The following is a 22,644-nucleotide window of genomic DNA, read 5'->3' on the forward strand; positions in this document are numbered from 1 at the left end:
AAACGCAAATATGGGAAAAACGCAAATATGGGAAAAATGCAAATATGGGAAAAACACAAATAAGGGAAGAGCGCAAATATGGGAAAAATGCAAATATGGGAAAAACGCAAATATGGGAAGAACGCAAATATGGGAAAAACGTAGATATGGGAAAATGCAGATATGGGAAAGACTCAGATATGGGAAAGACACATATATTGGAAAAACGCACACATGGGAAAATTGCAAATATTGGAAAATTGCAAATATGGGAAAAACGCAATAATGGGAGACGATCAACTTGTGGCACAACTTGGCAAGAGGCAAGAATCGTTTGGTAGGACATAATCCGAAGCGTCATAGGTTCACGAAATATTAGACAATCGCAAATGTGAGAAAGACGCAAACATGGGAAAGACGCAAACATGGGAAAGACGCAAACATGGGAAAACGCAAACATGGGAAAAACGCAAATATGGGAAAAACGCAAATATGGGAAAAACGCAAACATGGGTAAAACGCAAACATGCGGAAAACGCAAACATAGGGAAAATGCAAACATGGGAAAAACGCAAACATGGGAAAAACGCAAATATGGGAAAAACCAAATATGGGGAAAAACGCAAATATGGGAAAAACGCAAATATCGGAAATACGCAAATATCGGAAAACGCAAAAATGGGATAAACGCAAATATGGGAAAAACGCAAATAGGGGAAAAACCAAATATGGGGAAAAACGCAAATATGGGAAAAACGCAAATATCGGAAATATGCAAATATCGGAAAACGCAAATATGGCAAAAACGGAAATATGAAAAAAACCGAAATATGGCAAAAATAGAAATATGGCAAAAACGAAAAAATGGCAAAAACGGAAATATGGCAAAAACGGAAATAAGGCAAAATCGGAAATATGGCAAAAACGGAAATAATGCAAAGACGCAAATATGGCAGATACACGAATATGGCAGAAATGCAAATATGGCGAAAACGCAAATATGGCAGTAATGAAAATATGGCAAAAACCCAAATATGGCAAATCGCAAATATGACAAATCGCAAATATGGGAAAACCGCAAATATGGGAAAAAATATGGCAAAACCGCAATGTTTGGAAAAACGCAAATATGGCAAAAATGCAAATATGACAAAAACGCAAATATAGCAAAAACGCAAATATGGCAAAGACACAAATATGGCAAAGACACAAATATGGCAAAGACATAAATATGGCAAAGATGCAAATATGGGAAAGACGCAAATATGGGATAAACACAAATATGGGAAAAACGCAAATATGGGGAAAACGCAAATATGGGAAAAACACAAAAATGGGAAAAACCAAATATGGGAAAAACGCAAATATGGGAAAGACGTAAATATGGGAAAAACGCAAATATGGGAAAAACGCAAATATGGGAAAAACGCAAATATGGGAGGAACGCAGATATGGGAAAAACGCAAATATGGGAAACACGCAGATATGGGAAAAACGCAAATATGGGATAAACATAATATGGGAAAAACGCAGATATGGGAAAAACGCAGATATGGGAAAAACGCAGATATGGGAAAAACGCAGATATGGGAAAAACGCAAATATGGGAAAAACGCAAATATGGGAAAACGCAAATATGGGAGAGGATCAACTTGTGGCACAACTTGGCAAGAGGCAAGAATCGTTTGGTAGGACATAATCCGAAGCATCATAGGGTCACGAAATATTAGACAATCGCAAATGTGAGAAAGACGCAAACATGGGAAAGACGCAAACATGGGAAAGACGCAAACATGGGAAAGACGCAAACATGGGAAAACGCAAACATGGGAAAAACGCAAGTATGGGAAAAACGCAAATATGGGAAAAACCAAATATGGGGAAAAACGCAATTATGGGAAAAACGCAAATATCGGAAATACGCAAATATCGGAAAACGCAAAAATGGGATAAACGCAAATATGGGAAAAACGCAAATATGGCAAAGACGCAAATATCGGCAAACGCAAAAGTGGGATAAACGCAAATATGGGAAAAACGCAAATATGGGAAAAACGCAAATATGGGAAAAATGCAAATATGGGAGAAGATAAACTTGTGGTACAACTTGACAAGAGGAATGGATCAGTTGGTAGGACATAGTCTGAATAGTCAAAGGTTCACGAAATATATGAGAAACGCAAATATGGAAAAACTCAAATATGGGAAAGACGCAAATATGGTAAAAACGCAAATATGGGAAAAACGCAAACATGGGAAAAATGCAAATATGGGAAAAACGCAAATATGGGAAAACGCAAATATGGGAGAGGATCAACTTGTATCACAACTTGGCAAGAGGCAAAAATCGGTTGGTAGGACATAATCTGAAGCATCAAAGGTTCACGAAATATTAGAGAAATGCAAATGTGGGAAAGACGCAAATGTGTGAAACGCAAATGTTTGAAAAACGCAAACATGGCAAAATCGCTAACATGGCAAAAACGCAAACATGGCGAAAACGCAAACATGGCAAAAACGAAAATATCGCAAAAACGAAATTATGGGAAAAACGAAATTATGGCAAGAACGATATTATGGCGAAAACGAAATTATGGCAAAAACGAAATTATGGCAAAAACGAAAATATTGAATAAACGAAAACATGGCAAAAACGAAAATATGGAAAAAAAGAAAATATTACAAAAACGAAAATATGGCAAAAACAAAAATATGGCAAAAACGAAAACATGGCAAGAACAAAAACATTGCAAAAAAGAAAACATGGCAATATCGAAAATATGGCATATTCGAACATATGGCAAAACAAAATATGGCAAAAACGCAATATGCCACAAATGCAATATGGCAAAAACGCAATATTGCAAAAACGCAGTATGGCACAAACACAAAAATGGCAAAAACTAAGATATCGGAAAAACGCGAACGCGAATGTGGGAAAAACGCAGATATGGGAAAAACGAAACATATGGGAAAAACGAAGATATGGGAAAAACGCAAATATGGGAAAAACGCGGATATGGGAAAAACGCAGATATGGGAAAAACGCAGATATGGGAAAAACGCAGATATGGGAAAAACGCAGATATGGGAAATACGCAAGTATGGGAGAAGATCAACTTGTGGCACAACATGGCAAGAGGCATGAATCTGTTGGTGGGACATAATCTGAAGCATCATAGGTTCACGAAATATTAGAGAATCGCAAACGAGGGAAAGACGTAAACGAGGTAAAGGCGTAAACGATGGAAAGACGTAAACGATGGAAAGACGTAAACGATGGAAAGACGTAAACGAGGGAAAGACGTAAACGGGGGAAAGACGTAAACGAGGGAAAGTCGTAAACGAGGGAAAGACGTAAACGAGGGAAAGTCGTAAACGACGGAAAGACGTAAACGAGGGAAAGAGGTAAACGAGGGAAAGACGTAAACGAGGGAAAGACGTAAACGAGGGAAAGACGTAAACGAGTGAAACACGCAAATGAGGGAAAGACGCAAATGAGGGAAAGACGCAAATGTGAAAAAGACGCAAATGAGGGAAAGACGCAAATGAGGGAAAGAAGCGAATGAGGGAAAGACGCAAATGAGTGAAAGACGCAAATGAGGGAAAGACGCAAAAGAGGGAAAGACGCAAATTTGGGAAGGACGCAAATGTGGGAAGGACGCAAATGTGGGGAGGACGCAAATGTTGGGAAAGACGCAAATGTTGGGAAAGACGCATATGTTGGGAAAGACGCAAATGTTGGGAAAGACGTAAATGTTGGGAAAGACACAAGTGTTGGGAAAGACGCTAATGTTGGGAAAGACACAAATGTGGGAGAAGATAAACCTTTGGCATAACTTGACAACAGGAAAGAATTGGTTGGTAGAACATAGTCTGAAACGTTAAAGGTTCACGAATTATATGAGAAAGGTAAATAAGGCAAAAACCCAAGTATGGCAAAAACCCAAGTATGGCAAAAACCCAAGTCTGGCAAAAACCCAAGTATGGCAAAAACCCAAGTATGGCAAAAACCAAAGTATGGCAAAAACCCAAGAATGGTAAAAATGCAAATATGGCAAAAACGCAAATATGGCAAAAACACAAATATGGCAAAAACGGAAATATGAAAAAAACGGAAATATGGCAAAAACGGAAATATGGCAAAAACGGAAATATGGCAAAAACGAAAATATGTCAAAAACGAAAATATGGCAAACACGGAAATAAGGCAAAAACGGAAAATGGCAAAAACGGAAATATGGCAAAGACGCAAATATGGCAGAAACACAAATACGGCAGAAACGCAAATATGGCAAAAACCCAAATATGACAGAAACACAAATATGGCAAAAACGCAATTACGGCAAAAACACAAATATGGCAAATCGCAAATATGACAAATCGCAAATATGGGAAAAACGCAACCATGCGAAAAAGTATGGCAAAACCGGAAATATTGGAAAAACGCAAATATGGGAAAAACGCAGATATGGGAAAAACGCAAATATGGGAAAAACATAATATGGGAAAAACGCAGATATCGGAAAATAGCAGATATGGGAAAAACGCAGATATGGGGAAAACGCAAATATGGAAAAAACGCAAATATGGGAAAAACGCAAATATGGGAAAATTGCAAATATGGGAAAAACGCAAATAAGGGATAAGCGCAAATATGGGAAAAATGCAAATATGGGAAAAACGCAAATATGGGAAGAACGCAAATATGGGAAAAACGCAGATATGGGAAAATGCAGATATGGGAAAGACTCAGATATGGGAAAGACACATATATTGGAAAAACGCACACATGGGAAAATTGCAAATATGGGAAAATTGCAAATATGGGAAAAACGCTAATATGGGAAAAAGGCAAATATGGGAAAAACGCAAACATGGGGAAAATGCAAACATGGGGAAACGCAAACATGGGAAAAACGCAAACATGGGAAAAACGCAAACATGCGAAAAACGCAAATATGGGAAAAACCAAATATGGGGAAAAACGCAAATATGGGAAAAACGCAAATATCGGAAATACGCAAATATCGGAAAACGCAAAAATGGGATAAACGCAAATATGGGAAAAACGCAAATATGGCAAAGACGCAAATGTCGGAAAACGCAAAAATGGGATAAACGCAAATATGGGAAAAACGCAAATATGGGAAAAACGCAAATATGGGAAAAATGCAAATATGGGAGAAGATAAACTTGTGGTACAACTTGACAAGAGGAATGGATCAGTTGGTAGGACATAGTCTGAATAGTCAATGGCTCACGAAATATATGAGAAACGCAAAGATGGGAAAACTCAAAAATGGGAAAGACGCAAATATAGGAAAAACGCAAATATGGGAAAAATGCAAATATGGGAAAAACGCAAATATGGGAAAAACCCAAATATGGGAAAAACGCAAATAGGGGAAAAACGCAAATATGTCAAAGACGCAAATATGGCAAAAACGCAAATATGGCAAAAACGGAAATATGAAAAAAACGGAAATATGGCAAAAACGGAAATATGGCAAAAACGAATATATGGCAAAAACGAAAAAATGGCAAAAACGGAAATATGGCAAAAACGGAAATAAGGCAAAATCGGAAATATGGCAAAAACGGAAATATGGCAAAGACGCAAATATGGCAGAAACGCAAATATGGCAGAAATGCAAATATGGCGAAAACGCAAATATGGCAATAATGCAAATATGGCAAAAACGCAAATATGGAAAATCGCAAATATGACAAATCGCAAATATGGGAAAACCGCAAATATGGGAAAAAAGATGGCAAAACCGCAATATTTGGAAAAACGCAATTATGGCAAAAATGCAAATATGACAAAAACGAAAATATAGCAAAAATGCAAATATGGCAAAGGCACAAATATGGAAAAGACACAAATATGGCAAAGACATAAATATGGCAAAAATGCAAATATGGGAAAGACACAAATATGGGATAAACGCAAATATGGGAAAAACGCAAATATGGGAAAAACGCAAATACGGGAAAAACGCAAATATGGGAAAAACGCAAATAAGGGAAAAACACAAATATGGGAAAAACCAAATATGGGAAAAACGCAAATATGGGAAAGACGCAAATATGGGAAAAACGCAAATATGGGAGAAACGCAGATATGGAAAAAACGCAAATATGGGAAAAACATAACATGGGAAAAACGCAGATATGGGAAAAACGCTGATATGGGAAACACGCAGATATGGGAAATACGCAGATATGGGAAAAACGCAAATATGGAAAAAACGCAAATATGGGAAAAACGCAAATATGGGAAAAATGCAAATATGGGAAAAACGCAAATAAAGGAAGAGCGCAAATATGGGAAAAATCCAAATATGGGAAAAACGCAAATATGGGAAGAACGCAAATATGGGAAAAACGCAGATATGGGAAAACGCAGATATGGGAAAGACTCAGATATGGGTAAGACACATAAATTGGAAAAACGCACACATGGGAACATTGCAAATATGGGAAAATTGCAAATATGGGAAAAACGCAAATATGGGAAAATTGCAAATATGGGAGAAGATCAACTTGTGGCACAACTTGGCAAGAGGCAAGAATCGTTTGGTAGGACATAATCCGAAGCATCATACGTTCACGAAATATTAGACAATCGCAAATGTGAGAAAAACGCAAACATGGGAAAGACGCAAACATGGGAAAGACGCAAACATGGGAAAGACGCAAACATGGGAAAGACGCAAACATGGGAAAAACGCAAGCATGGGAAAAACGCAAATATGGGAAAAACGCAAATATTGGAAAAACGCAAACATGGGAAAAACGCAAACATGGGGAAAACGCAAACATGGGGAAAACGCAAACATGGGAAAAACGCAAACATGGGAAAAACGCAAACATGGGAAAAACGCAAACATGGGAAAAACGCAAACATGGGAAAAACGCAAACATGGGAAAAACGCAAACATGGGAAAAACGCAAACATAGGAAAAACGCAAACATGGGAAAAACGCAAACCTGGGAAAAACGCAAACAGGGGAAAAACGCATATACGGGAAAAACGCAAACAGGGGAAAAACTCACATATGGGAAAAACGCACATTCGGCAAAAAACGCATATGTGGGAAATACGCATGCCGGCCAGTGTGGCCGTGCGGTTAAAGGCGCTTCAGTCTGGAACCACGTGACCGCTACGGTCACAGGTTCGAATCCTGCCTGGAGCATGGATGTGTGTGATGTCATTAGGTTAGTTAGGTTTAATTAGTTCTAAGTTCTAAGCGACTGATGACCTCAAAAGTTAAGTCACATAGTGCTCAGAGCCGTTTGAACCGTTTTTGGAAAACGCACATGTGGAAAAAACGCACATGCGGAAAAAACGCACATGCGGGAAAAACGCACATACGGGGAAAACGCACATACGGGGAAAACGCTGATATGGGAAAAACGCAAATATGGGAAAAACGCAAATATGGAATAAATTCAAATATGGGATAAACGCACATATGGGGTAATCGCAAATATGGGAAAAACGCTAATATGGGAAAAACGCAGGTAGGGGAAAAACGCAAATATGGGAAAAAACGCAGGTAGGGGAAAAACGCAAATATGGGAAAAACGCAAATATTTGAAAAACGCAAATATGGGAAAAACGCAAATATTTGAAAAACGCCAATATGGGAAAAACGTAAATCTGAGAAAATCGCAAAAGGGGAAAAACGAAAATTTGGGAGAAGATCAATTTGCATCACAACTTGCCAAGAGGCAAAAATAGGTTGGTAGGACATAATCAGAAGCATTGAAGGTTCACGTAATATTAGAGAAACGCAAATATGGGAAAGATGCAATTATTGGGAAAGACGCAATTATTGGGAAAGATGCAATTATGGGGAAAGACGCAAATATGGGGAAAGACGCAAATATGGGGAAAGACGCAAATATGGGAAAAACGCAAATATGGGAAAAACGCAAATAAGGCAAAAACGGAAAAATGGCAAAAACGCAAATATGGCAAAAACGCAAATATGGCAAAAATGCAAATATGGCACAAATGCAAATATGGCAAAAACGCAAGTACGGCAACAACGCAAATATGGCAAAAACGTAAATATGGCAAAAACGCAAATATGACAATACGCAAATACGGCAAAAACGCAAATTTGGCAAAAATGCAAATTTCGCAAAAACGCAAATATGGCAATGTCGCAAATATGGCAAAAACGCAAATATGGCAAAAACGCAAATATGGCAAAAACGCAGTTATGGCAAAAACGCAGCTATGGCAAAATCGCAAATATGGAATGAACACAAATATGGGATAAATGCAAATATGGGATAAACGCAAATATGGGTTAAACGCAAATATGGGATAAACGCTAATATGGGAAAATCGCAAATATAGGAAAAACGCAAATATGGGAAAAACGCAAATATGGGAAAATCGCAAATTTAGGAAAAATGCAAATATGGGAAAATCGCAGATATGGGAAAAACCCAGATATGGGAAAGACACAGATATGGGAAATATCGTTAAACGTTCACGAATTAAATGAGAAAGGTAAGTATGGCAAAAACCCAAGTATGGCAAAAACCTAAGTATGCCAAAAACCCAAGGATGGCAAAAACCCAAGTATGGCAAAAACCCAAGTTTGGCAAAAACAAAAGTATGGTAAAAACCCAAGTATGGCAAAAACCCAAGTGTGGCAAAAACGCAAGTATGGCAAAAACCCAAGTTTGGCAGAAACCCAAGTATGGCAAAAACCCAAGTATGACAAAAATCCAAGTATGGCAAAAACCCTAGTAAGGCAAAAACATAAGTATGGCAAAAACCCAACTATGGCAAAAATCCAAGTATGGCACAAAATCAAACATGGCAAAAACGCAAATATGGCAAAAACGCAAATATGGCAAAAACGCAAATATGGCAAAAACTCAAATATGGCAAAATCGCAAATATGGGATAAACGCAAATATGGGATAAACGCAAATATGGGATAAACGCAAAAATGGGATAAACGCAAATATGGAATAAACGCAAATATGTGATAAACGCAAATATGGGATAAACACAAACATGGGATAAACGCAAAATATGGGATAAACACAAATATGAGATAAACGCAAATATGGGATAAACGCAAATGTGGGATAAACGCTAATATGGGATAAACACAAATATGGGATAAACGCAAATATGGGATAAACGCAAATATGGCAAAAACGCAAGTATGGGAAAAACGCAAGTATGGGAAAAACGCAAGTATGGGAAAAACGCAAGTATGGGAAAAACGCAATTATGGGAAAAACGCAATTATGGGAAAAACGCAAGTATGGGAAAATCGCAAGTATGGGAAAAACGCAAGTATGGGATAAACGCAAATATGGGATAAACGCAAAAATGGGATAAACGCAAATATGGGATAAACGCAAGTATGGGAAAAACGCAAATATGGGAAAAACGCAAATATGGGAAAATCGCAGATGTGGGAAAACGCAGACATGGGAAAAACGCAGATATGCGAAATACGCATATGTGGGAAAGACGCAGATATGGGAAAGACACAGATATGGGAAAAACGCACATATGGGAAAATTGCAAATATGGGAGGAGATAAACTTGTGGTACAACTTGACAAGAGGAAAGAATCGGTTGGTAGGACAGTCTAAATAGTCAAAAGTTCACGAAATATATGAGAAACGCAAATATGACAAAAACACAAATACGGCAGAAACGCAAATACGGCAGAAACGCAAATACGGCAGAAACGCAAATATGTCAACAACGCAAATACGGCAAAAACGCAAATACGGCAAAACCGCAAATACGGCAGAAACGCAAATACGGCACAAACACAAATACGGCACAAACGCAAATACGGCAGAAACGCAAATACGGCACAAACGCAAATACGGCAGAAACGCAAATACGGCAGGAATGCAAATACGGCAGAAACGCAAATATGGAAAAAACGAAAAAGGCAAAAATGCAAAAAAAGGAAAAACCCAAAAAAGGCAAAAACGCAAAAACGCAAAAAAGGCAAAAACGCAAAAAAGGCAAAAACGCAAAAAGGCAAAAACGCAAAAAAGACAAAAATGCAAAAAAGACAAAAACGCAAAAAAGACAAAAACCCAAAAATGACAAAAACGCAAAAAAGGCAAAAAAGTAAAAATGGCAAAAACGCAAAAATGGCAAAAACGCAAAGATAGCATATTCACAAATATGGCAAAAACGCAAGTATGGCAAAATCACAAATCTGGCAAAAACGCAAATATGGCAAAAACGCAAAAATGGCAAAATCGCAAAAAAAGGAAAAACGCAAAAAAGGCAAGAACGCAAAATACGCAAGAACGCAAAAAAGGCAAGAATGTAAAAAAGGCAAGAACGCAAAAAGGCAAGAATGCGAAAATGACAAAAACGCAAAGATGGCGATAACACGACTATGGCAAAAACACAAATATGGCAAAAACGCAAATATGGCAAAAACGCAAATATGGCAAAAACACAAATATGGAAAAAACGCAGATATCGGAAACACGCAGATATGGGAAAACGCACATATGGGAAAAACGCTGATATCGGAAAAACGCAGATATGGGAGAAATGCAGATATGGGAGAAACGCAGATATGGGAGAAACGCAGATATGGGAAAAACGCAGATATGGGAAGAACGCAGCTTTGGGAAAAACGCAAATATGGAAAAACGGAAATATGGCAAAAAATGCAAATATGGGAAAAACGCAAATATGGGAATAACGCAAATTTGGGAAAAACGCAAATTTGGGAGACGATCAACTTGTGGCACAACATGGCAAGAGGCATGAATCGGTTGATGGGATAATCTGAAGCATAATAGGCTCACGAAATATTAGAGAATCGCAAATGAGGGAAAGACGTAAACGAGGGAAAGACGTAAACGAGGGAAAGACGTAAACGAGGGAAAGACGTAAACTAGGGAAAGACGTAAACGAGGGCAAGACGTAAACGAGGGAAAGACGTAAACGAGGGAAAGACGTAAACGAGGGAAAGACGTAAACGAGGGAATGACGTAAACGAGCGAAAGACGTAAACGAGGGAAAGACGTAAACGAGGGAAAGACGTAAACGAGGGAAAGACGTAAACGAGGGAAAGACGTAAACCAGTGAAAGATGCAAATGAGGGAAAGACGCAAATATGGAAAGACGCAAATGAGGGAAAGACGCAAATGAGGCAGAAGATAAACCTCTGGCACAACTTGACAACAGGAAAGAATTGGTTGGTAGGACATAGTCTGAATAGTCATAGGTTCACGAAATATATGAGAAACACAAATATGGGAAAAACGCAAATATGGGAAAAACGCAAATATAGGAAAAAAGCAAATATGGGAAAAACGCAAATATGGCAAAATCGCAAATGTGGCAAAAACGCAAATATATCAAAACGCAAATATGGGAAGAATGCAAATATGGGAAAAACGCAAATATAGGAAAAACCCAAATATGGGAAAAACCAAAATATGGCAAAAACGCAAATATGGCAAAAACGCAAATATGGCCAAATATGAGAAAAACGCAAATATGGGAAAAAAGCAAATATGGGAAAAACCAAAATATGGAAAAAACCAAAATATGGAAAAAACGCAAACATGGCAAAAACGCAACTATGGCAAAAACGAAAATATGGCAAAACGCAAATATGGGAAGAATGCAAATATGGGAGAAACGAAAAAAAAATATAGGAAAAACCCAAAAATGGGAAAAACCAAAATATGGCAAAAACGCAAATATGGCAAAAACGCAAATATGAACAATTATGAGAAAAACGCAAATATGGGAAAAACGCAAATATGGTTAAAACGCAAATATGGGAAAAACCAAAATATGGGAAAAACCAAAATATGGAAAAAACCAAAATATGGAAAAAACGCAAACATGGCAAAAACGCAAATATGGCAAAAACGCAAATATGGCAAAAACGCAAATATGGCAAAAACGCAAATATGGCAAAAACGCAAATATGGGAAAAACGCAAAAATGGGAAACACGCAAACATGGGAAAAACTCAAATATGAGAAAAACTCAAATATAGGAAAAGCGCAAATATGGGAAAAATGCAAATGTGGGAATAACGCAAATATGGGAAAAACGCAAGTATGGCAAAAACGCAAATATGGCAAAAACACAAATATGGGAAAATCGCAAATATGGCAAAAACGCAACTATGGCAAAATCGCAACTATGGCAAAAAACGCAACTATGGCAAAAACGCAAATATGGCAAAAACGCAAATATGGCAAAAACGCAAATATGGGAAAAACGCAAATATGGGAAAAACACAATTACGGGAAAAACGCACTTACGGGAAAAACGCAAATCTGTGAAAAACGCAAATATGGGAAAACGTAAATATGGGAAAAACGGAAATATGGGAAAAACGCAAATATGGTTAAGACGCAAATATGGTTAAAATGCAAATATGGGAAAAACCCAAATACGGGAAAAGCCACAATATGGAAAAAACGCAAACATGGCAAAAACGCAAATATGGCAATAACGCAAATATGGCAAAATCGCAAATATGGAAAAATCGCAAATATGGCAAAACGCAAATATGGCAAAAACGCAAATATGGCAAAAACGCAAATATGGCAAAATCGCAAATATGGCAAAATCGCAAATATGGCAAAACGCAAATATGGCAAAAACGCAAATATGGCAAAAACGCAAGTATGGCATAAACGAAAATATGACAAAAACGTAAATATGGGAAGAACGCAAATATGGGAAAAACGCAAATATGGGAAAACTGCAAATATGGGAAAACCGCAAATATGGGAAAACCGCAAATATGGGAAAAACGGAAATATGGGAAAAACGCAAATATGAGCAAAACGCAAATATCGGCTAAACGCAAATATAGGCAAAACGCAAATATGGTTAAGACGCAAAAATGGTTAAAATGCAAATATGGGAAAAACCCAAATACGGGAAAAGCCACAACATGGAAAAAACGCAAACATGGCAAAAACGCAAATATGGCAAAAACGCAAATATGGCAAAATCGCAAATATGGCAAAACGCAAATATGGCAAAAACGCAAGTATGGCATAAACGCAAATATGACAAAAACGTAAATATGGGACAAACGCAAATATGGGAAAAACGCAAATGTGGGAAAAACGCAAATATGGGAAGAACTCAAATATGGGAAAAGTGCAAATATGAGAAAAACGCAAATATGGGAAAAAAACAAATATGGGAAAAACGCAAATATGGGAAAAACGCAAATATGGCAAATACGCAAATATTGCAAAAACGCAAATATGGCAAAAACGCAAATATGGGAAAAACGCAAATATGGGAAAGACGCAAATATGGGAAAAACGCAAATATGGGAAAAACGCAAATATGGGAAAATTGCAAATATGGGAGAAGATAAACTTGTGGTACAACTTCACAAGAGCAAAGAATCGGTTGGTAGGACATATTCTGAACAGTCAAGGGTTCACGAAATATATGAGAAACGCAAATATGGGAAAAACGCAAATATTGGAAAAACGCAAATATGGGAAAAACGCAAATATGGGAAAAACGCAAATATGGGAAAAACGCAAATATGTGAAAATTGCAAATATGGAAAGAACGCGAATATGGGAAAAACGCAAATATGGGAAGAAGGCAAATATGGGAAAAACGCAAATATGGGAAAAACGCAAATATGGGAAAAACGCAAATATGGGAAAAACGCAAATATGGCAAAAATGTAAATATGGGAAAACGCAAATATGCCAAAAACGCAAATATGGGGAAAACGCAGATATCGGAAACACGCAGATATGGGAAAACGCACATATGGGAAAAACGCATATATCGGAAATACGCAGATATGGGAGAACTGCAGATATGGGAGAAACGCAGATATGGGAGAAACGCAGATATGGGAAAAACACAGATATGGGAAGAACGCAGCTTTGGGAAAAATGCAAATATGGAAAAACGGAAATATGGGAAAAAATGCAAATATGGGAAAAACGCAAATATGGGAATAACGCAAATATGGGAAAAACGCAAATTTGGGAGACGATCAACTTGTATCACAACTTGGCATGAGGCAAAAATCGGTTGGTAGGACAAAATCTAAAGCATCAAAGTTTCACGAAATATTAGAGAAATGCAAATGTGGGAAAGACGCAACTGCGGGAAATGCAAATGTTTGAAAGACGCAAACATGGCAAAAACGCTAACATGGCAAAAACGAAAACATGGCAAAAATGCAAACATGGCAGAAACGCAAACATGGCGAAAAGGAAATAATGGCAAAAACGAAAATATGGCAAAAACGAAAATATGGCAAAAATGAAAATATGGCAAAAACGAAAATATGGCAAAAACGGAAATATGGCAAAAACGAAAACATGGCAAAATCGAAAATATGGCATAATCGAACATATGGCAAATCAAAATATGGCAAAATCGCAATATGCCACAAATGCAATATGGCAAAAACACAATATGGCAAAAACGCAGTATGGCAAAAAAAACTGGCAAAAACGAAGATATCGGAAAAACGTGAATGTGGGAAAAACGCAGATATGGGAAAAACGCAAATATGGGAAAAACGCAGATATGGGAAAGTCGCAAATATGGGAAAAACGCAGATATTTGAAAAACGCACATATGTGAAAAACGCAGATATGGGAAAAATGGAGATAGTGGAAAAATGCAGATATGGGAAAAACGCAGATATGGGAAAAACGCAGATATGGGAAAAACGCAGATATGGGAAAAACGCAAATATGGGAGAAGATCAACTTGTGGCACAACATGGCAAGAGGCATGAATCGGTTGATGGGACTTAATCTGAAGCATCATAGGTTCACGAAATATTAGAGTATTGCAAATGAGGGAAAGACGTAAACGAGGGAAAGACGTAATCGAGGGAAAGACGTAAACTAGGGAAAGACGTAAACGAGGGAAAGACGTAAACGAGGGAAAGACGTAAACGAGGGAAAGACGTAAACGAGGGAAAGACATAAACGAGGGAAAGACGTAAACGAGGGAAAGACGTAAACGAGGGAAAGACGTAAACGAGGGAAAGACGTAAACGAGGGAAAGACGTAAACGAGGGGAAGACGTAAACGAGGGAAAGACGTAAACGAGGGAAAGACGTAAACGAGGGAAAGACGTAAACGAGGGAAAGACGTAAACGAGTGAAAGATGCAAATGAGGGAAAGACGCAAATGAGGGAAAGACACAAATGAGGGAAAGATGCAAATGAGGGAAAGACGCAAATGAGGGAAAGACGCAAATTTGGGAAGGACGAAAATGCGGGAAGGACGCAAATTGTGGGAAGGACGCAAATGTGGGAAGGTCGCAAATGTTGGGAAATACGCAAATGTTGGGAAAGACGCATATGTTGGGAAAGACGCAAATCTTTGGAAAGACGCAAATGTTGGGAAAGACGCAAATGTTGGGAAACACGCAAATGTTGCTAAAGACGCAATGTTGGGAAAGACACAGTTGTGGGAGAAGATAAACCTCGGGGACAACTTGACAACAGGAAAGAATTGGTTGGTAGGACATAGTCTGAATAGTCAAAGGTTCACGAAATATATGACAAACGCAAATATGGGAAAAACGCAAATATGGGAAAAACGCAAATATGGGAAAAAAGCAAATATGGGAAAAACGCAAATAAGGCAAAAGCGCAAATATGGCAAAAACGGAAATATGGCAAAACGCAAATATGGCCAAATATGAGAAAAACGCAAATATGGGAAAAACGCAAATATGGGAAAAACGCAAATATGGGAAAATCGCAAATATGGGAAAAACCAAAATATGGAAAAAACCAAAATATGGAAAAAACGCAAACATGGCAAAAACGCAAATATGGCAAAAACGCAAATATGGCAAAACGCAAATATGGGAAGAATGCAAATATGGGAAAAACGAAAAAAAAAATTTAGGAAAAACCCAAAAATGGGAAAAACCAAAATATGGCAAAAACGCAAATATGGCAAAAACGCAAGTATGAACAAATATGAGAAAAACGCAAATATGGGAAAAACGCAAATATGGTTAAAACGCAAATATGGGAAAAACCCAAATATGGGAAAAACCAAAATATCGAAAAAACCAAAATATGGAAAAAACGCAAACATGGCAAAAACGCAAATATGGCAGAAACGCAAATATGGCAAAAACGAAAAATATGGCAAAAACGCAAATATGGCAAAAACGCAAATACGGGAAAAACGGAAAAATGGGAAAAACGCAAATATGGGAAAAAATCAAATATGAGAAAAACTCAAATATGGGAAAAACGCAAATATGGGAAAAAAGCAAATATGGGAAAAACGCAAATAAGGCAAAAGCGCAAATATGGCAAAAACGGAAATATGGCAAAACGCAAATATGGCCAAATATGAGAAAAACGCAAATATGGGAAAAACGCAAATATGGGAAAATCGCAAATATGGGAAAAACCAAAATATGGAAAAAACCAAAATATGGAAAAAACGCAAACATGGCAAAAACGCAAATATGGCAAAAACGCAAATATGGCAAAACGCAAATATGGGAAGAATGCAAATATGGGAAAAACGAAAAAAAAATTTAGGAAAAACCCAAAAATGGGAAAAACCAAAATATGGCAAAAACGCAAATATGGCAAAAACGCAAGTATGAACAAATATGAGAAAAACGCAAATATGGGAAAAACGCAAATATGGTTAAAACGCAAATATGGGAAAAACCCAAATATGGGAAAAACCAAAATATCGAAAAAACCAAAATATGGAAAAAACGCAAACATGGCAAAAACGCAAATATGGCAAAAACGCAAATATGGCAAAAACGAAAAATATGGCAAAAACGCAAATATGGCAAAAACGCAAATACGGGAAAAACGGAAAAATGGGAAAAACGCAAATATGGGAAAAAATCAAATATGAGAAAAACTCAAATATGGGAAAAGCGCATATATGGGAAAAACGCAAATATGGGAAAAACGCATATATGGGATAAACACAAATATGGCAAAAACGCAAATATGGCAAAAACACAAATATGGGAAAATCGCAAATATGGCAAAAACGCAACTATGGCAAAAACGCAACTATGGCAAAAAACGCAACTATGGCAAAAAACGCAAATATGGCAAAAACGCAAATATGGCAAAATCGCAAATATTGGAAAAACGCAAATATGGGAAAAACGCAAATATGGGAAGAACGGAAATATTGGAAACACGCAAATATGGGAAAAACGCAAATATCGGAAAATTGCAAATATGGCAGAAGATAAACTTGTGGTACAACTTGAAAAGAGGAAAGAATCGGTTGGTAGGACAGATTCTGAACAGTCAAAGGTTCACGAAATATATGAGAAACGCAAATATGGGATAAGCGCAATTATGGGAAAAACGCAAATATGGGAAAAACGCAAATATGGGAAAAAGGCAAATATGGGAAAAACGCAAATATGGGAAGACCGCAAATATGGGAAGAACGCAAATATGTGAAAAACGCAAATATGGGAAAAACGCAAATATGGGAAAAACGGAAATATGGGAAAAACGCAAATATGGCAAAATTGCAAATATGGCAAAAACGCAAATATGGCAAAAACGCAAATATGGGAAAGACGCAAATATGGCAAAAACGCAAATATGGCAAAAACGAAAATATGGGAAAAACGCAAATATGGGAAAACACAATTACGGGAAAAACGCAATTACAGGAAAAACGCAAATCTGTGAAAAACGCAAATATGGGAAAACGCAAATATGGGAAAAATGTAACTATCGGAAAAACGCAAATATGGGAAAAACGCAAATATGGGAAAACCGCAAATATGGGAAAAACAGAAATATGGGAAAGACGCAAATATGTGAAAAACGCAAATATGGGAAAATCGCAAATATGGGAAGAACGAGACTATGGGAAGAACACGAATATGGGAAAATCGCAAATATGGGAAGAACGCAAATATGGGAAAAACGCAAATATGGGAAAAACGCAAATATGGGAAAAACGCAAATATGGCAAAAACGTAAATATGGGAAAACGCAAATATGCCAAAATGCAAATATGTGGAAAACGCAAATATGGGGAAAACGTAAATATGGGAAAACCGCAAATATGGGAAAACCGCAAATATGGGAAAAACGCAAATATGGTTAAAACGCAAATATAGGAAAAACCCAAATATGGGAAAAACCAAAATATGGCAAAAACGCAAATATGGCAAAAACGCATATATGGCAAAAAAGCAAATATGGCAAAAACGCAAATCTGGCATAAAAGCAAATATGCCAAAAACCCAAATATGGCAAAAACGCAAATATGGCAAATCGCAAATATGGCAAATCACAAATATGGCAAATCGCAAATATGGGAAAAACGCAAATACGGGAAAAACGCAAATACGGGAAAAACGCAAATATGGCAAAGACGCAAATATGGGAAGACACGAATATGGCAAAATCGCAAATATGGCAAAAACGCAAATATGGGAAAAACGCAAATATGGGAAAAACGCTAACTAGGGAAAAACGCAATATGGGAAAAACTCAAATATGGGAAAAACGCAAATGTGGCAAAAACGCAAATACAGCAAAAACGCAAATATGGCAAAACGCAAATATGGCAAAAACGCAAATATGTCAAAAACGCCGATAAGACAAAAAAGGAAATATTGCAAAAACGGGAATATGGCAAAAACGGAAGAATGGCAAAATCGCAAATCTGTCAAAAGCGGAAATATGGCAAATGCGGAAATATGGCAAAGTCGGAAATATGGCAATGACGCAAATATGGCAGAAACGCAAATATGGGAAAAACGCAAAATGGGAAAATCGCAAAACGGAAAAATCGCAAATATGGTTAAAACGCAAATATGGGAAAAACCCAAATATGGAGAAAACCAAAATATGGAAAACACGCAAACATGGCAAAAACGCAAATATGGCAAAAACGCAAATATGGCAAAACGCAAATATGGCAAAAACGCAAATATGACAAAAACGCAAATATGGCAAAAACGCAAATATGGCAAAAACGATAATATGGCGAAAACGCAAATATGGCAAAAACGCAAATATGGCAAAATCGCAAATATGGCAAAAACGCAAATATGGAAAAAACGCAAATATGGAAAAAACGCAAATATGGGAAAAACACAAATATGGGAAAAACGCAAATATGGGAAAAACTCAAATATGGGAAAAACTCAAATATGGGAAAAACGCAAATATGAAAAACACGCAAATATGGGAAAAACGCAAATATGGCAAAGACGCAAATATGGGAAAATCGCAAATATGGAAAAACGCAACTATGGCAAAAATGCAACTACGGCAAAAAATGCAACTATGGCAAAAAATGCAAATATGGCAAATTCGCAAATATGGGAAAAACGCAAATATGGGAAAAACGCAAATATGGGAAAATCGCAAATATGGGAAGACCGCAAATATGGGAAGAACACAAATATGGGAAGAACGCAAATATGGGAAAAACGCAAATATGGGATAACGCAAATATAGGAAAAACGCAAACATGGCAAAACGCAAATATGGGAAAAACGCAAATATGGCAAAATCGCAAATATGGGAAAAACGCAAATATGGCAAAAACGCAAACATGGGAAAAACGCAAATATGGCAAAAACGCAAATATGGGAAAAACCAAATATGGCAAAAACGCAAATATTGCAAAAACGCAAAATGGGAAAAACGTAAATATGGGAAAAACGCAAATATGGGAAAACGCAATTACGGGATAAACGCAAATCTGGGAAAAACATATATATGGGAAAAACGCAAATATGGGAAAACACAAATATGGGAAAAACGCAAATATGGGAAAAACGCAAATATGGGAAAAACAAAATTATGGGAAAACCGCAAATTTGGGAAAAACGCAAATATGGGCAAAACGCAAATATGGTTAAGACGCAAATATGGTTAAAACGCAAATATGGCAAAAACCCAAATATGGGAATAACCAAAATATGGAAAAAACGCAAACATGGCAAAAACTCAAATATGGCAAAAAGGCAAATATGGCAAAACGCAAATATGGCAAAAACGCAAATATGACAAAAAAGCAAATATGGCAAAGACGGAAATATGGCAAAAACCCAAATATGGGAAAAACGCAAATATGGGAAAGACGCAAATATGGGAAAAACGCAAATATGGGAAAAACGCAAATATGGGAAAAACTCAAATATGGGAAAAACTCAAATATGGGAAAAGCGCAAATATGGGAAAAACACAAATATGGCAAAAATGCAACTATGGCAAAAACGCAACTATGGCAAAAAACGCAACTATGGCAAAAAACGCAAATATGGCAAAAACGCAAATATGGCAAAAACGCAAATATGGCAAAAACGCAAATATGGGAAAAACGCAAATATAAGAAAAACGCAAATATGGATAAAACGGAAATATGGGAAAAACGCAAAAATGGGAAAATTGCAAATATGGGAGAAGATAAACTTGTGGTACAACTTGACAAGAGGAAAGAATCGGTTGGTAGCACATATTCTGAACAGTCAAGGGTTCACGAAATATATGACAAACGCAAATATGTGAAAAACGCAAATATGGCAAAAACGCAAATATGGGAAAGACTCAAATATGGGAAAGACGCAAATATGGGAAAAACGCAAATATGGGAAAAACGTAAATATGGGAATAACGGAAATATGGGAAAAACGCAAATATGGGAAAAACGCAAATATGGCAAAATCGAAAATATTGCAAAGACGGAATATGGCAATGACGCAAATATGGGAAAAACGCAAATATGGGAAAAACGCAAACATGGGAAAAACGCATATATGGGAAAAACGCAAAGATGGGAAAATCGCAAATATGGGAAGAATGCAAATATGGGAACAACGCAAATATGGGAAAAATGCAAATATGGGAAAAACGCAAATATGGGAAAAACGCAAATATGGGAAAAACGCAAATAATGGAAAAACGGAAATATGGGAAGAACGCAAATATAGCAAAAACGCAAATATGGCAAAAACGCAAGTATGGCAAAAACGCAAATATGGCAAAAACGCAAACATGGCAGAAACGCAAATATGGCAAAAACGCAAATATGGCAGAAGCTCATATATGGCAAAAACCCAAATATGGGAAAAACCCAAATATGGGAAAAACGCAAATATGGTAAAAACGTAAATATGGGAATAACGCAAATATGGGAAAAACGCAAATATGGGAAAAACGCAAATATGGCAAAATCGCAAATATTGCAAAGGCAGAAATATGGCAGTGACGCAAATATTGGAAAGACGCAAATATGGGAAAGACGCAAATATGGGAAAGACTCAAATATGGGAAAGACGCAAATATGGGAAAAACGCAAATATGGGAAAAACGCAAATATGGGAAAAACGCAAATATGGGAAAAACGCAAGTATGGGAAAAACGCAAATATGGGAAAAACGCAAATATGGGAAAACCTCAAATATGGGAAAAACGCAAATATGGGAAAAACGCAAATATGGGAAAAACGCAAACATGGGAAAACCGCAAATATGGGAAAACCGCAAATATGGGAAAATCGCAAATATGGGAAAACCGCAAATATGGGAAAACCGCAAATATAGGAAAGACGCAAATATGGTTAAAACGCAAATGTAGGAAAAACCCAAATATGGGAATAACCAAAATATGGCAAAAACGCAAATATTGCGAGGTGCTGGGGCTAGCAGTGTATTTAACACTCAATTCTTCTAGAATCTACATGTGTACATGATGCTCTAAGCCCCCCCCAATCTAACTCCAACTTTTGCTGTTGCACAAGGATAAAAAAAATATGCCAACTGACTCTAATCAACCCTGCCAGTGGAGTAGAAGAGAGTTTGGCACCTGCAATAATTTAATTTGATAAATAAGTTAAATAAACGAAGGTTTCATTAACATAGTGAGGAATGATGGGGTTGCTCTACTGATTAACAGAATGAAAGTTCTGTCCAAAATAACAATATGATTTATTAAGACTAAACACAAAATAATAAACAAAAACACATGAAACAATTCATCAAATTGGCTCAAATTGGATACTCAAACAAACGCTGTGAATGTGAAGTTGTCCCTAAACTAGATTGTGAGGATTATGACGAAGTGGTATGTGCAGCCAATTCCTTGCAACTCAAAACTTAGAGAAAACACATAGCCAACCCAACATTAATTGCTGCTACCCAAGTCAGCACAAAGTTAGAAAAAAAAGACGAACAGGCGCGCTCTGCTGAGCTCTGATTATCACCTAGCAAAATCCCTATCTGCCGGTGCTGCGGACATACATTACCAGACTGTCTTGTTGACTGCCAGGACACGATCTTGCGTACTGGAGCTGTTGCCTGGTTGCTTCGACGTCCTCGACCGAGAGGCGAGAGCCGACTACTTACAAGAGCACCCGTACAAAAACCGAACACAGAACATTCCCGCCCCCACGACAGTGGCCGTGGTTAAACGTTCCAATCCGCAACTCGAAAACCGGTGGAAAATTCCACTCCATTGCCGGAACGCTACCATTCCACCAATGGAGATTCTTGGCGCCAATTTCTGCGCCGATCTTGCTACGTCACGGAGCTATGCCCTGAGCAAGCCAATCACAGTTACTATTTTGCAGAAAGTGCGGGAATTTTCCCGCCACAGCTGCCTGGGTACACAAGTC

General features: G+C 37.4%; 3 protein-coding genes across 3 annotated transcripts; all 3 read left to right on the top strand.

The window, feature by feature from the left end:
- The first annotated feature begins 4,636 nt into the window (after positions 1-4,636).
- Positions 4,637-5,173, top strand: LOC126184143 (uncharacterized). Its single transcript, XM_049926511.1, has one exon. It carries the CDS (start codon positions 4,637-4,639, stop codon positions 5,171-5,173), a length of 537 nt encoding a protein of 178 aa, XP_049782468.1.
- Positions 5,174-5,852: 679 nt separating this feature from the next.
- Positions 5,853-6,945, top strand: LOC126184144 (uncharacterized). The gene is made up of 2 exons (XM_049926512.1): positions 5,853-6,506; positions 6,607-6,945. Exons 1-2 carry the CDS (start codon positions 5,853-5,855, stop codon positions 6,943-6,945), a joined length of 993 nt encoding a protein of 330 aa, XP_049782469.1.
- A 2,714-nt stretch (positions 6,946-9,659) lies between these two features.
- On the top strand, positions 9,660-10,121 carry LOC126184145 (nucleolar protein 58-like). Its single transcript, XM_049926513.1, has one exon. It carries the CDS (start codon positions 9,660-9,662, stop codon positions 10,119-10,121), a length of 462 nt encoding a protein of 153 aa, XP_049782470.1.
- Positions 10,122-22,644: the final 12,523 nt, after the last annotated feature.

The sequence above is a fragment of the Schistocerca cancellata genome, chromosome 4, assembly GCF_023864275.1.
Source record: "Schistocerca cancellata isolate TAMUIC-IGC-003103 chromosome 4, iqSchCanc2.1, whole genome shotgun sequence".
Taxonomy (NCBI): domain Eukaryota; kingdom Metazoa; phylum Arthropoda; class Insecta; order Orthoptera; family Acrididae; genus Schistocerca; species Schistocerca cancellata.